Raw genomic sequence first — 13,765 nt, 5'->3', positions numbered from 1 at the left:
AGACTATGGCCCCTAGCTGCCCTTCAGGTCTGGAATGGAACCCACTCCTGTGCATTGTAGGGAATTTCAGTCACTGTCATGAGACAAAGTATGTGAACTGCTGTATGGAAAGTGAATTTGCTGTGTAAACTTTCACCCAAATCACAATAAAATTTTAAATAATAATAATAAAGAGTATGTGACATGGCAGAGAATGCAGAATGGGATAAAGATTCGCTCCAAATGCAGAAGGGGAACAAATGTTCCTATTAGTGAAGTGCATTTTTTTAAAATAAAAAATGAAGGACCCTTTTGTGAAGGGCATTGTGTTTTACTAAACAATACATAGAACAATGTATTTTTTAAAATGTCATCCTCTTTTTCCTTTACCTTGAGCTTTTCCATCATCCCACTTACTTTTGCACCCTGGGTTTAAACTGTGTCCCTAATGGTTCTAGAAGAGTCTGTGTTGTATGTCTCACCCTGGTTGGAAACATGAAGCTCAAGCAGCAAACAGTGCTCAGGGGTAGCACAGAAAGATTGACAACCAACATGAGAACTCTGAGAAGGGGCTCTGCCCACAGTGCCATGATTAGTATTCTGGGGTCCTGAGAAGTAAGTATCATGAGTCCTCTAGTGACATTCAAAATAAAATTATTCATAACATACAAAGAAGTATACCTTCCTCAGAAAGACAAAAAAAAAAAAAAAATTACACACCCCAACTGAATATAAGTAGCTCAAAACCTTGCAATGAAAGTACTTCTGACATTGCAAGAAACTAACCCAAGGTTTATGTCATCCTTGGAAGGAAGGTTGGGCAATCTACTTCTGTAGTGATATCTCCTTGGACACCCAAGGAAGGGTTGCGCTTAGTCGGGTCCGACTCTATGGCAAATAACAGCAATGCAATGGGAACAGGCTCATTCCTCCAGATAGGTAATTGCCCAGGGGCATACGGACTTGCATTCTTCCTGTTGAGAAACCAAAGGCTTCAGGGAGAAGTAGAAGATAGGAAGATGTCAAGAAGAGAAGACTCAACTGGAAAGGAGATGGAAAGCCCACATCTCCAGCCCACATTCTGACAGTACCAAGATATATGCAGGGGATTGACTTTGCAATTGGTAGACATGCAAATATTCTTTTGGTCAAGAAAACACTTCTACAGAGCATTTCAGTTCCCTCGACTGGAGCAGAGAAAAATCATCAAAAAGAGAAGAAAACTTTCAGATTGGAGAGAAGAAGGATTTGCCTTTAAAAGGTGAACTAAATTTCAGACTAAGGTTCCCCCAACGTTATGACTCCTCCAAGCAGTAACTTAGATGTACCCTGTTTAGAATATTCAGTCATAGTTATTTCAGGCATAAGAACCCAGAGCTCGTGTATTTATGGATAGACAAGTTTGAGAAAAGACTTGTTGCAAAGCCACGAAGCAAATGTCATCTCTAGAACATTCTCTATTAAGTCATCATAAAGTATGTGCCTAAAATAAGGTCAGATTGAGACAGAACCAAGTGACAAGTAGCTCTAGTATGTGTCTCTCCCTTGATGAAGCAATGATACCATATACCCTGAAATGGTTGCAAACATTTGTCTCTTTGGCTATTGTCACTGGTTTGAAGATTCTCAAAGCCAGCGAAACGAGCTACAAGAAAAATGCTGATGTAAGCCCCATTTCTGAGATGGTTGTGAACTATATTTATAGTATCAACAGTTTAATTGGGAAGTTTGGGACTAATGATGTAAACACAGCTGGCACATTTTCAATTTAAACAGACACGACTCATTCGCAGACATAACCAGCATTTCTTTGCTCAACAGCAATGCTCAGCGATGCCTCGGGATCCATGCAAAGTGTCTCGATAGCTGTATCAAGAGCAAAATCTGGAAACTTATAGGCACGCGCTTGGGCAAATATGTACTGAGCATTTTTAGACATGCTCAGATCAAATAGTATTTCTCTGGAAAACTGTAAAGGATGTTCAACTGCTACAGCATAAAACATGAAAGTAAAGGTTAGTTCAGAGAGTGTGTGTAGGGGCTAACAAAGGCATCAGTCCAGTTTTCGTTGGGTCTGCTTCATGTCTGGAATGCACAGATGGGCGGAAGCACAACATCCTGTCCAAATAAATGGCTTCATTGCCCATAGAATCAGGGAGCTCTGTTGGTACAGTGGTCAAAGCATTGGTCTGTTAATCCAAAGGTAAGTAGTTCAAGCCCACCAGCCACTGCACAGGAGATAGATGAGGTAATCAGCTTCCATAAAGACAGCCTTGGAAGCCCTATAGGGCAGTTCTACTCTGTTCTAAAGGATCACTATGAGGCAAAATTAACACAAGAGCAGTGGGTTTTATCCATAAAACCATGGTAGATAGGACTTTGGCACTAACATGGAAGGCACAGGCATGCCTGACTGCAATTTATTACCAAAAAGGTGGTCAGGAGACCTTCTTTTGCAGAGATCTGGTTTCCTGACAATAAAGATATACCTGAGTAGATCATGTTCCTGCCCAGAAGATCTGGATTTTGGTAGCAGAAACATGGTTGTTCTATGAGCAAGGGTTTTGTGCACACTTGAGATGTGTACCCAGGATGCAGCTGATTCTGAAACAAATCTATGATAGATTGTGGCATAGCAGAATCTGGGTGCATTATAACTCAATTCTCCATAGGCTGAAAGGTTAATGGTTCAAACCCACTTGGGGGCACCTTGGAAGAAAGGCCTGGTAATCTGCTTCCAAAACTTCACAGCCTTGAAAACCATATGAAGCAATTCTACTCTGCAGTGCTTGGGGTTGCCATGAGTCAGAACTGACTGGACAGCAATTAATAACAACTCCCTCTCTAAGCCCAGAAACATGTGCAGTTAGAATGCTTGGTTAAATCAAACATTCTGCCCAGGATCCAGGCATTGCAATGAATTTGGTGGAAATCCATGCATCCGCTCATCAGGAATTCCAAAGCAGAGGAAGTGTATGTTCATGGAGGAGCTCTAACATGAAGACAGAGTTCAAGAGTTCATCGCTGGACCAGCACCAACATCTCTTCCAGCAAAACATTGAAACTACTGCCACTGATGACATAAGACATCCACTCAATCATACTTTTAATATGGTTTCAAGACTCTAGCTTCTCAGCCTTCGAGCCTGGAACTGGACTCAACCCCATGGTGCCACTTCCAGCCAAACAACAGGCAGGGCTACAAGATGAACAATAACACCAGGAAGATATGCCCTCCTTAGAACAATCAAACACACACATCAAAAGAACAGCATCTGCTCAGGAAAAAAGCCCAGGAGGCAGGAAGGGATAGGAAAGAGGGATGAAAGGAAAGGGCAAAGAAAGGGAGGAAGTAGGTAGAGAGCTGTTACATTGTGGGGATTGCAGCCTATGTCACGAAACAAAATGTGTGTGAATCGTTGAGCGGAAAACCAATTTGCTCTGTAAACTTCCACTAAAATCACAATACAGAATTAAAAACAAAACTGATTCTGTCTTCTGTTTTGGATATTGAGCCATAAAGCTTCCATCTTAAGAGAAAAAAGGAAGGAATCCTAAGATGAGTTACAAGATTTGATGCTCAACTCTGGAACAAACAGTTCTACAAAAGGCAAGAGTCAAGAGTCTGGAATGTGGTGGAAGAGAGAGGTATGTAGGCTTGCAACAGAGAGGCATTAGAGCCACAAATTAACAACAGAACATGTGACTTTTGTAGTAACCGTTAGGTGTGCTGGGCTGCAAACTTCATCCCAGATTACTGATTGCAAAAGTGGTTGGCTATGAGCACTGCCAGGTTTTTAAAGAAAAGGTGATTCATTTATTTGTGTGTTTGACTTTGAAGTCCCCATGGCCACATTTAATCAAAGAAGCAAAGGGAAAAGTAGCAAAGAGCTCTGTGGGTGTTTTACTCTGTCATTGTCCTTGTTGTCTTACTTGGCTGGTATCTTACTCTGTCCATCACCGTTGCTGTCAATGTAAGGGGATGCAGGCAGAAGACAGCACCAATAGGAGATATGTCACATGCCCAAATGACTTGGTTGGGATGAAAACGTACTTTCTTACAGTAACTATGACCTGAAAGAAGAAACCATGCATAGTTCTCTAAACTCAAGTGTTGGGAGCCAACTGGAATGTTAACAGATACTGCTCAATGGGATTCATGCCACTAAATGTGTCTCATGACAAGGATGGGTCTGCCACCACTGACACTTGGCCAGCAGGAGCAGACTTTGAGTGTTTCAATTCCATTTCTTTAGACGGTGGTTGCAAACCAAGGAGACCTCTGACTTAGTGCAAGGAGTCTGCAAATCCACATATGTCCCAATACTTTTTATGGACTAAACCCACAAACAGAAAATCTTGTATACTTTTTCTTAAATGAACACAGATGTTGTTTGTGATTAACCTAATTCATTTTAATGCTATCAAATCTATGCTGCATTTTCTTCATTGATATATACGAAATGTGTAACACATTAGTAGTTGCTCAAAAATGTTGACTTTTAATAAAACGTGGTTCTGAAACCAGTGGATTTTGACCAAGGCTTGATCAAGGTAGTAGGAATATTTTTGGTGAGAACTTACTCCATGTCACCTGTCCAATTCCAACAAGAATAGAGAGATCCAGTATGTTCTCTGTGAGTTATACCTGTGAATATCTTGAATACTTCTCTGACTTAGTGTAGTACTCAGGTAAGTTTCAAGATGAGTGAGAACACTAGGGAGGGAAGAGGACTCTTCAGTGTGGGAACTGGAGTGTGTTCCATCATCTGTGACATTGTGAACCAGTACCAGAATGGTCATTAAGAGAAGTGAACACAAAGCTAACTTCCCAATGACATACCACCTTGATTACTAAAGAAAGACTGAACACCAAGACATCTTCCTAATCTGACATAGCAAAAAGAACATAATTCCTCTGGCTGCCCATCATTCAAACCTGGTCTCACTGCTTTGCACACTTAACCTCGACTTTAACTTTGAATGCTCTGCACTTTTCAAAGTCATCTTTGACCTGTAAGTGCCCGAGGGTATCTTTGGCTACGGAAGAGTTAGAGGGCTCAATTCAAGGTTATTACCAAATGAGAGAGATAAAAGTGCCAACGCTGACCTTTTCCTCTGAAATGTCAAGAATCACGTCTGGGTGTCTTAAATAGTAGGATGCTTGTGCTGCCTTTGTGTCAGATGCATACTTGATAAACATCATGCTTGTTAAAGGAATAAAAGGTACAGGCTCACCCTAAAATCACAGAGCCATTAGATAATGAACTTGAGGTCCTTTTTCCATACGGGGAATCACATGAGCTTTGTGTAGAAAAAGTTATTAAAGTTGGCCTATTTCATCCTCCTTCTGCAGTATTTGCAGACCTCCACAAACTTTTAGAAGAAGACACTCACTCTCCAAGCTGTCAACCTTCACTCTAAGTCAATGTTAAGAATGCAGCCCTTTTCATTGAATCCACAGATATTTCCCATCAATGTTATGGACAAACAGACAAATAAGGCTCTTAGGGACAAACAGACTGATGCTATTTTCAAACCATACATACTGTGGTGGCTTGTGTGTTGCTATGCTACTGGAAGCTATGCTAATGGTATTGCAAATCCCACAGGGTCACCCATGGTGGACAGGTTTCAGCAGAGCTTCCAGACAAAGGCTGATGAGGAAGGAAGATCTGGGATCTACTTCTGAGAAAATGAGCCAATGAAAACAATGGAACACTGTCCGACATAGTGCTGGAAGCACCACGGGAGCACATCAAACTGGAAGACATTGCATCTGCATCATACTTGGTAGAGCAAAAAGGAGGAAACCCTTAAAGAGATGGATTGGCACAGTGGCTATGACAATGAGCTATGCATATTATTGATCACGCAGAATGCATAGGACCGGGCAAGGCTTTGTTCTGTTATATACAGGGTCACCATGAGGAATACAATGACTCATAATGTGTATTGAGGCATGACATGGAGATCTGGGATAATCAGTGGGCTTGTTTTAACAGCGGGTAATCTGAATGTTAGGAGTTGACTTGATGGCACTTAACAACAACAACTACACATTTGCAAAAGGAATAACATCCAAGCCGTGTTGTGGCTTTGTCCTTTGGTGGAACTGAGCCCAAAGGAATGGCAAACGCCTCCCTTCCAGAGTCGGTCATGTAGGTAAGTCCCGCAGAAAGGATCAGCCTCATGAGGACACATGAGGAAGCAGTGCTATCATTTGTTTTCTCTGGATTGGAGGTGGTTTCTGGTCAGCTCTGCATTTCACTATGGTGCTGGGCAAGGCTGTCATTTGTGGTACGGAGAATCACATTACCACTTCTGAACCCTACTCAATGAGTCTGGGGGGCGACGTACACTGCAGAAATCAAGTCAGACTTGGAAATATCTGTATTCCCTTCCTTCTTTCTTTTCATCCTCCCTCTCTCCCTCCCTCCCTTCCTTTCCTTTCCTTAAATGAGGCTTTATCGAGAACTAGTTACTCTCTGCAACTGTACCTAGACTCTAAGTACACAGTGCCTGGGAAAGAGTGGCATATGCGTGAATGCCCCATGAACCGTTCCTCCTGATACATTATCCCTGCAGCAGAGAGAAGAACCAAGATGTCTTAGATTGCATATTTCAGTCATGACATGAGGTCCCAGACCACTGGATTTGGGATAATCAGTGGGCAATCCGAAAGTTCATTTTCCATTTGATTTCCATGTTACTTATTAAGAAAAGAACCACACAGCAAAGTGGTAACATGGTGAGGATAGGCACAGAAATTTATATTAGACCCATAAAGAGGTTCTAGCCACAATACACCCATAAGCCAGAGTCTAACATGTTTTTTCTTCCAGTGTAAACATCTCACCTTAGTTTCATTAATAGGAAGAACTTATAGGTCAAAGGGAGGACCCTGGGGACTGCAAAGAAGGTAGGTGGTACTTACGCCAAACATTTGTCGAAGGTCTGGATCCCGGAACCTGAAGGGGATATTTGAGACATGCAGCCTCTTGGGCTGGGACTTGTTTTCGGCGCTTTCAGAAGGTTGTGTCTGGGGCTGGCCATCCGTTGGTACTGCATCATCTGTCTGCTAAAAGAACAAGAGCAAAGCATAGAGCTCTGAGTAGTCCCAAAGGCTCTGTCCCAATGGGCTTTGGCTCCCTCTGCCTGGTAGGAACATGCCAGAACAAAGGAATAAAGAAAGGATAGGAACAGCTGATGGAACCCTGGTGGCACAACAGTTAAATGGTTGGCTGCTAACTGATAGGTCAATGGTTCGAACCCACCAACTACTCTGAGAGAAAGGACCTGGCAATCTGTTCCCATAAAGATTACAGCCTAGGAAATCCTATGGGGGCAGTTCTACCCCCTCACATGGGGTCACTGTAAGTTGGAATTGACTTGAGAGCACCCACATGAACAACAAAGTAACTGCTCAGCCATTCTTTCATTCACTTATTACTTCAACAAATATTCACTGAACATCCACTGTGTGCCCATCACAGTGTCGGGATTTGGTGGTGAGTTAAAACCAAACCTAACCCAAACTCACTGCTGTCGAGTCAGATCCAACTCATAGCAACGCTTCCTTGGGAGTAACAAGTCAAGTAGACATAAATTCCTACCCTCATGGAACGTGCATTCTCATGGAGGAAGACAGATAATCAACAAACAAACAAATAAATACAGAGTTTGGAAGACAGAACACTACAGAGGAAAATTAAAGCAAAGATGGAAAGTTTGAAAATGCAATAAAAGGAAACGTCATTAAGAAGGGGACATTAATTATTAAAGCAAGAGAGTGAATATCCATTAATCAATGCCCCTAGAATCTTAGGACTGTGCACATAATTGCTGAGGCTGTGTAGATAAAATCTGTAAATGCAATGAAAAAACAATCAAAAAATTTACTTGGCATTTCTGCAGTCCAAGTGTCAGCTGATTGTATTTTATTGTTGTTTTCAACTTTTAGTTTATGGATTGCGTGCCCCTATGTGGTCTGATATAACTGATTACAAAGGGCTATTCATATTAGTTAAAATAAAATAAAACACTTTCAATTCCTCATTTGCATCAGCCATATTTCAAGTACTCAATAGCCATATGTGGCTGGTAGCTTCCATACTGGACAGTGCAGATACAGAACCTTTTCTTCATTGCAGAAAGTGCTATTGGACCTGGTTGTAGATGATGTCACATGGTCTCCCTCTCTCCAAAATTCAAAATAAATAAATATAGTCTGGAGAACATATTAACCATAGGGTCTCATGTTTAGGCAAAGCCTAGGAGAATTTTCTATCATTATAGCCATGGTCATTCTCTCACTTCAGCAGTTTTTACACACCATCCAGACCTCATTTTCTAGACACTTTCCCTGCAATTAGCATGTTCTGCCTCTAGGTGGCAGAAGACATCATTTGCATGAAATCCCTGCTTATCTGAAACCCGGATAGAAAACCTCCGCTGACACTCAAATTTATGAGCGTGAAATCTTCCCCCACCTATTTATAAGCAATTTATAAGCCTATGACTGGAATGAAACTATCAATGCAAGCAGTCAGGTGGAAAATAATAAAGCCATAGAGGAGACAATCTTACAAATTGAAATATAAAAGAAACACCCAAATAACATGGGTGTAATTAGTGAATTTCTCATCAACGCTTGTACTTATTGGCAGAATGCATTTTCATCCACCTCTCCTCTCCCAGCACACCCTGAATTGTATTTTGCAGTTAAGACCTGCCAATGACTGGCACATTACTTTTCTATGCTGTTGGATTTAATTGGAGGAGGATGTTGACGGTTTTCTTATCTGAAAAATAGGGACTCATACTAGAATATACTTTATAAGGCTTTGTGAATGTGAAATATAATTATGTGTGCCAAGTTGGCAGAATTCTTGGCATATGGTATATATTCAATGAAGAACTCCTGGTGGTGCAACGATTAAACACTTGGGTACTGACCAAAAGGTTGGTGATTTGAACCCCACTGCAGCTCGGTGAGACAAAGACCCGGAGACCTGTTCCCATAAAGATTACAGCCTAGAAAACCCGATGGGGCAGTTCTACTCTATCACAGTGAGTTGGAATCCACTCAAAGGTACACAGAAAACAACAACATATATTCAATAAATACAAGATAATAGATTTTGAGGACTGATGGTGATTAAAAAAAAGTCAAGTAAAAATCCTCTCTACGGAAACATAAGGGAAAGGCTCTCATTTTTGGATGGAATGCATCTTTGCTGAGCAGCTACTATATCTAGACACATGATTTGGTCCTCCAAGTCACATCCAGTTCTCAGTTTATTGGAAGAGAGAGAGGGAGGAAAAGACAATATAGATAGTACGGAGCCCTGGTGATGTAGTAGTTGATCACTCACTGCTAACCAAAAGGTCAGCAGTTTGAACCCACCAGCCACTCCATGGGAGAAAGATGTGGTAATCTCCTTCCATAAGCTTTGGAATCTCTATGGACCAATTCTACTCTGTCCTATAGGGTCACTATAGGATTCCTATGACTCAAAATCAACTGCATGGACATAACAACAATAATAGTAATAGAGAGATTGTTAAGTGCTAGCTGAGAGTAAATCACAAAGGACTGAGTCCATCTGAGTCAGGACACGTGGCCCAGCTACAGGGTCAGGAAGACATGCCATGCTGGAGGAGAAAGGTGAAGTAGGAGGTCCCTAAGGAAAGAGGTGAGGGACACAGAAACTGTGTTAGCAGAAGGCCAAGCAGGAACAAGATACAGAGATGTGAAAGAATGTTCTGGATCCAGAGGAGTATGTGTGGGTTCTGATGTCACTCATGGGAAGAGTATGTTGGAAAAAAGGGGAGAAGATTTCAGCGGTCAAGCAGGGGACGGAACCCTAAGACTTGCATGCAGAAGAAGATCTGAACTTCATCCTAACAGCCATGAGCCACAGGAGGCCAGAGCAGGGATGTGACATGACTGATATGACACAGTGGCTGGGCACAGTAGGCAAATGACAAGTGTCTGCTTAATGACTGATGGGTTTGTGGGATGTATGAATGATGGAGCACGTGTAATCAAACCAACAAATGAATGAATAAGAAAGCAATCAACTTCCCCACTTCCAAGTGGTAGCTGAAGTTCAATATATGAACAGCGAGCCCCAACAGAGGAGGAACTGGGCTTTCCTGGGAGTGAAACCATCACCTACCGCCTGTCAGTTTGTTGTACTGTGGGGTGGTTTTGCTATGATTCTGGAAGCTATGCCACCTGTATTTCAAACTCCAGCCAGGTCATCCATAGTAGATAGGTTTCAGTGAAGCTTCCAACTACAACAGTTTAGGAAGAAAGGTCTAGCAATAAAATTCTGAAAATTAGTAAAGCAAAGCCCTATGAGTCACAATAGGATGCTGGAAGATGAGATCCCTAGGCTGGAAAGTACCACCCAACAGCCATGACAATATATTCAAGCATCAAATGACTGTGGAGATGATGCAGGACCGGGCAAGACTTCATCCTGTTACACACAAGGTTGCCATGAGTCAGAACCAACCCAAAGGCAACAAACAACAACACAATGAGATTACACATCCTTGGGACAGCAATGACTTCGAATCGTGAGACCATCATTTGTCAGAGGGGTAAGGGATCTGGGTATTCCAGGAACCCCAAACCACTGCTGTTGAGTCAATTCTGACTCATTGCAACCCTAGAGAACAGAGTGGAACTGCCTCATATGCTTTCTAAGTCTGTAATCTTCACAGGAGTAGACCACTGCATCCTTCTCCTGTGGAGCAGATGGTGGATTTGAACTTCCAACCTCTTGCTTAGCAGACAAGCACTTGACCACTGCACCACAAGGGCTCCTCTGGTACTTGAGCACAAGGCTCTAATTTTCCAGAAGCAGCAACTAAGGGTTGGAACTAGACCCCCAAGCTGCCAGTACATTTTCTCCCACCTGTTAGAAGTTGCTTTTTAAATGCAGATTAAGTGAGCTCTTTCTCATCCTGAGAAGGAGACTTACATTTGGGTTTGTGCAAAGCTGCTGGATGTTTCAGTTTAATAAACCTAATTAGGAATTACAGAGATTATGATTAAACATATTAAATGATTAATAGCATTATGCCGCTCATGTGAAAATTAAAATTAATCATCTTTAGTCAAACAGGACTTTGGAGAAATCTTTGTGCTGTTTCCTTTGATAAAAACGCACAATGCTCAATTAATCATTTTGTAGTGTATGCATACATACAAAAGCTGGTAAATTGTTCTGTAGGAATACCTGTGTGCTAAAATCATTTTTAAAGGAAAAGAGTAAAATAAAAAATAAGGCAGAAATGTTTCAGACCACTGTGGATGTATGAAAGGGACAGAGAAGAGAGGTTTTCAGATCCAGATATTTGAAAGAATAACAGAAAAATACACACACACACACACACACACAGAGGTATGCTTCACTTAATGTCCATTTGGGTGACATCCAACTGCATATCTGTCATCAGGTTTCTCTTTAAGGGAAAGCAGCTCTCCTTTTGCTTGCTATTTTCCCCTAATACTTTTAAAGATCCCAGACTCCTGCAGCACTGGACCAAGGGTGAGATACGGGCAAGTGAGGCAGAGGACATGGCTCTGGATGCAAACTCTTGAGCTCTCGGGAGGCAGTGGGCGCTGCAGGGCCCGGGCTGCTCCTGCTGCTCAGGAAGGCAGAATAGCAGGTAGGGCTGGGCATGCACTATTTCCCCCACATCACTTCTTCCAGCTCTGCTCCACCCCCACCCTCTCAGTTGCCACCGCCGCCACTGTCCATTCCTCCAGCCTCCACCAGCAGCTCCAGAAGTAGCAGCAGCAGTGATGAAGACAATCAGAAGTGGGCTCCCATAACGTTTTAATATGGTGTGTGCACTGTGTCCAAATCACATAACGTTCTATTTCCCAGAACATAGTGTAGATGTTAAACAATGCACACCTGTATATTATCTTTTAGACTAAATGTGCTTGTTTAAATGCTGCTGTTGTTAGGTGCTGGAATCCAGTTGGTCCCAATTCTGTGTCCTTAGATGAAATGGATGTAATTTTGACAAGCCCTGTACCATTCTCACAATAGTAGGGATATCTGAACCCATTGTTGGAGCCACTGTGTCAGTCCATTCCCTTGAGGATCTTGCTCTTTTTCACTGACCCTCTGCTATATCAGGGAGCTCTGTTGGCATAGTGCCTAAGGCACTTGACTGCTAACCAGAAGGCTGGCCGTTCAAACCCACCAGACACTCCTCGGAAGGAAGATGGGGCAATCTACTTCCATAGTGATACTGCCTCGGCAACCCAAGGAGGGGTCGCTATGAGTCGGGTCCGACTTGAGGGCACACAACAACAACAACTGCTATCAAGTGTGATGCCCTTCTCCAAAGACTGTTCTCTCCTGATGACATGTCCAAAGCAGGTGACGTGAAGTCTCACCATCCTTGTTTCTAAGGAGCATTCTGGATGTCCTTTTCCAAGCCAGATTTGTTCATTTATTGTTTAAATAACATGATAGGACACAAAGAATCACAGAAGCCTATCTGAGAAGCCAGCTCAGTCACTTATTAATCTTATGATACTTCACCTCCCTGGATCTCAGTTTGTTGTTGTTGTTGTTATGTGCCGTCGAGTCGGACCCGACTCATAGCAACCCCTCCTTGGGTTTCCAAGGCGGTATCACTACGGAAGTAGATTGCCCCGTGTTCCTTATGAGGACTGGCTGGTGGGTTTGACCTGCCAGCCTTCTGGTTAGCAGTCAGATGCCTTAGGCACTATGCTACCAGAGCTCCCAAATCTCAGTTTAGCCATCTGGAAAGGACGACAATAACAGTGCCAATGCCCTGAGTTGTACTAAGGACCAAATGCATCAGGTTATGGGCAGAGCCGCCACTACAGACCCTACAGCATGGTAGTTAAACCTAAGAAGTGATCATTATTAACTCTTGGATTAAGGATTTGGGACTTGAGTGCTTCCTCTTTTCTCTTTTTCTGGTCACTTTCCAGGAAAATATAGTCAGAACAAGGCTGTGTTTTATGTTTCGGTATTAGTTTCCTGTGGTTGCTATAACAAATTACAACAGACTGTGTAGCCTAAAACAATAGAAAATTAAGTGGCTCCAGGCATTCCTTGGCTTGGAACTACATGACTCCAGCCTCTGCCTCCTTCTTCACATGCTCTTCTCCTCTGTGTGCTGGAGACTCCAATCTCTCTCTTCCTTTCTCTTACAAGGACATCAGCCACTGGATTTAGGGCCCATCCTAAATCCAGGATGCTCTCACCTTGAGACCCTTAATTTACTTGCAGCTGCAAAGATCGGTTTTCCAAGCACAGTTACATTCACAGGTTCTTAGGGTTAGGGTGTGGACATGTCTTTTAGGAGCCACCATTCAACCAACTGTCATTCCCCACCACACAAACCAACTGGAAACGATGTGTTATGTGCAGATGTTATCAGGGAGTGGATGCATTTTCTATCGGTTCAGGGGCCAAGAGACTCTCAAAGGGCTTGGCCTCAAACCAGGTCCAGAAGATAGGAGATGTCCCTTGCTGGAGCTGCTCCATGGCACCATGTGTCATAGGGGCCACCCTAATGAAGCTTTTAGACAGAGATGTCCTAGACTGTCGGTTTGTCCACTGTGATGACATGTAGACATGAGTTTTGAGGCTGAGCCTCTGGTGTTTAAAACCCAGAGAGATGCACCTGGTGCACAGGTAACAGCCCAGCTTATAGAATGAGACAGACTAGGAAGAAGGAAGAGGCCGTCCACTTCTGAAAGAATTGGCCAGGGAAA

General features: G+C 42.7%; 1 protein-coding gene across 1 annotated transcript in view; it reads right to left on the bottom strand.

Moving 5' to 3' along the window:
- RBFOX1 (RNA binding fox-1 homolog 1) overlaps window positions 1–13,765 on the bottom strand; it is a 440,214-nt gene that overhangs the window by 141,735 nt on the left and 284,714 nt on the right. The window contains exon 3 of the mRNA XM_007939608.2: window positions 6,917–7,060. Within this exon, the coding sequence (XP_007937799.1) occupies window positions 6,917–7,060 (144 nt within the window). The remainder of the gene's footprint in view (window positions 1–6,916; window positions 7,061–13,765) is intronic.

This window comes from Orycteropus afer, unplaced genomic scaffold (genome assembly GCF_000298275.1).
Source record: "Orycteropus afer afer isolate SDZICR_OR568_19922 unplaced genomic scaffold, OryAfe1.0 scaffold00061, whole genome shotgun sequence".
Taxonomy (NCBI): domain Eukaryota; kingdom Metazoa; phylum Chordata; class Mammalia; order Tubulidentata; family Orycteropodidae; genus Orycteropus; species Orycteropus afer.
The sequence above is the reverse complement of the archived record's forward strand: the minus strand, read 5'-3'. Positions and strand labels throughout refer to the sequence as shown.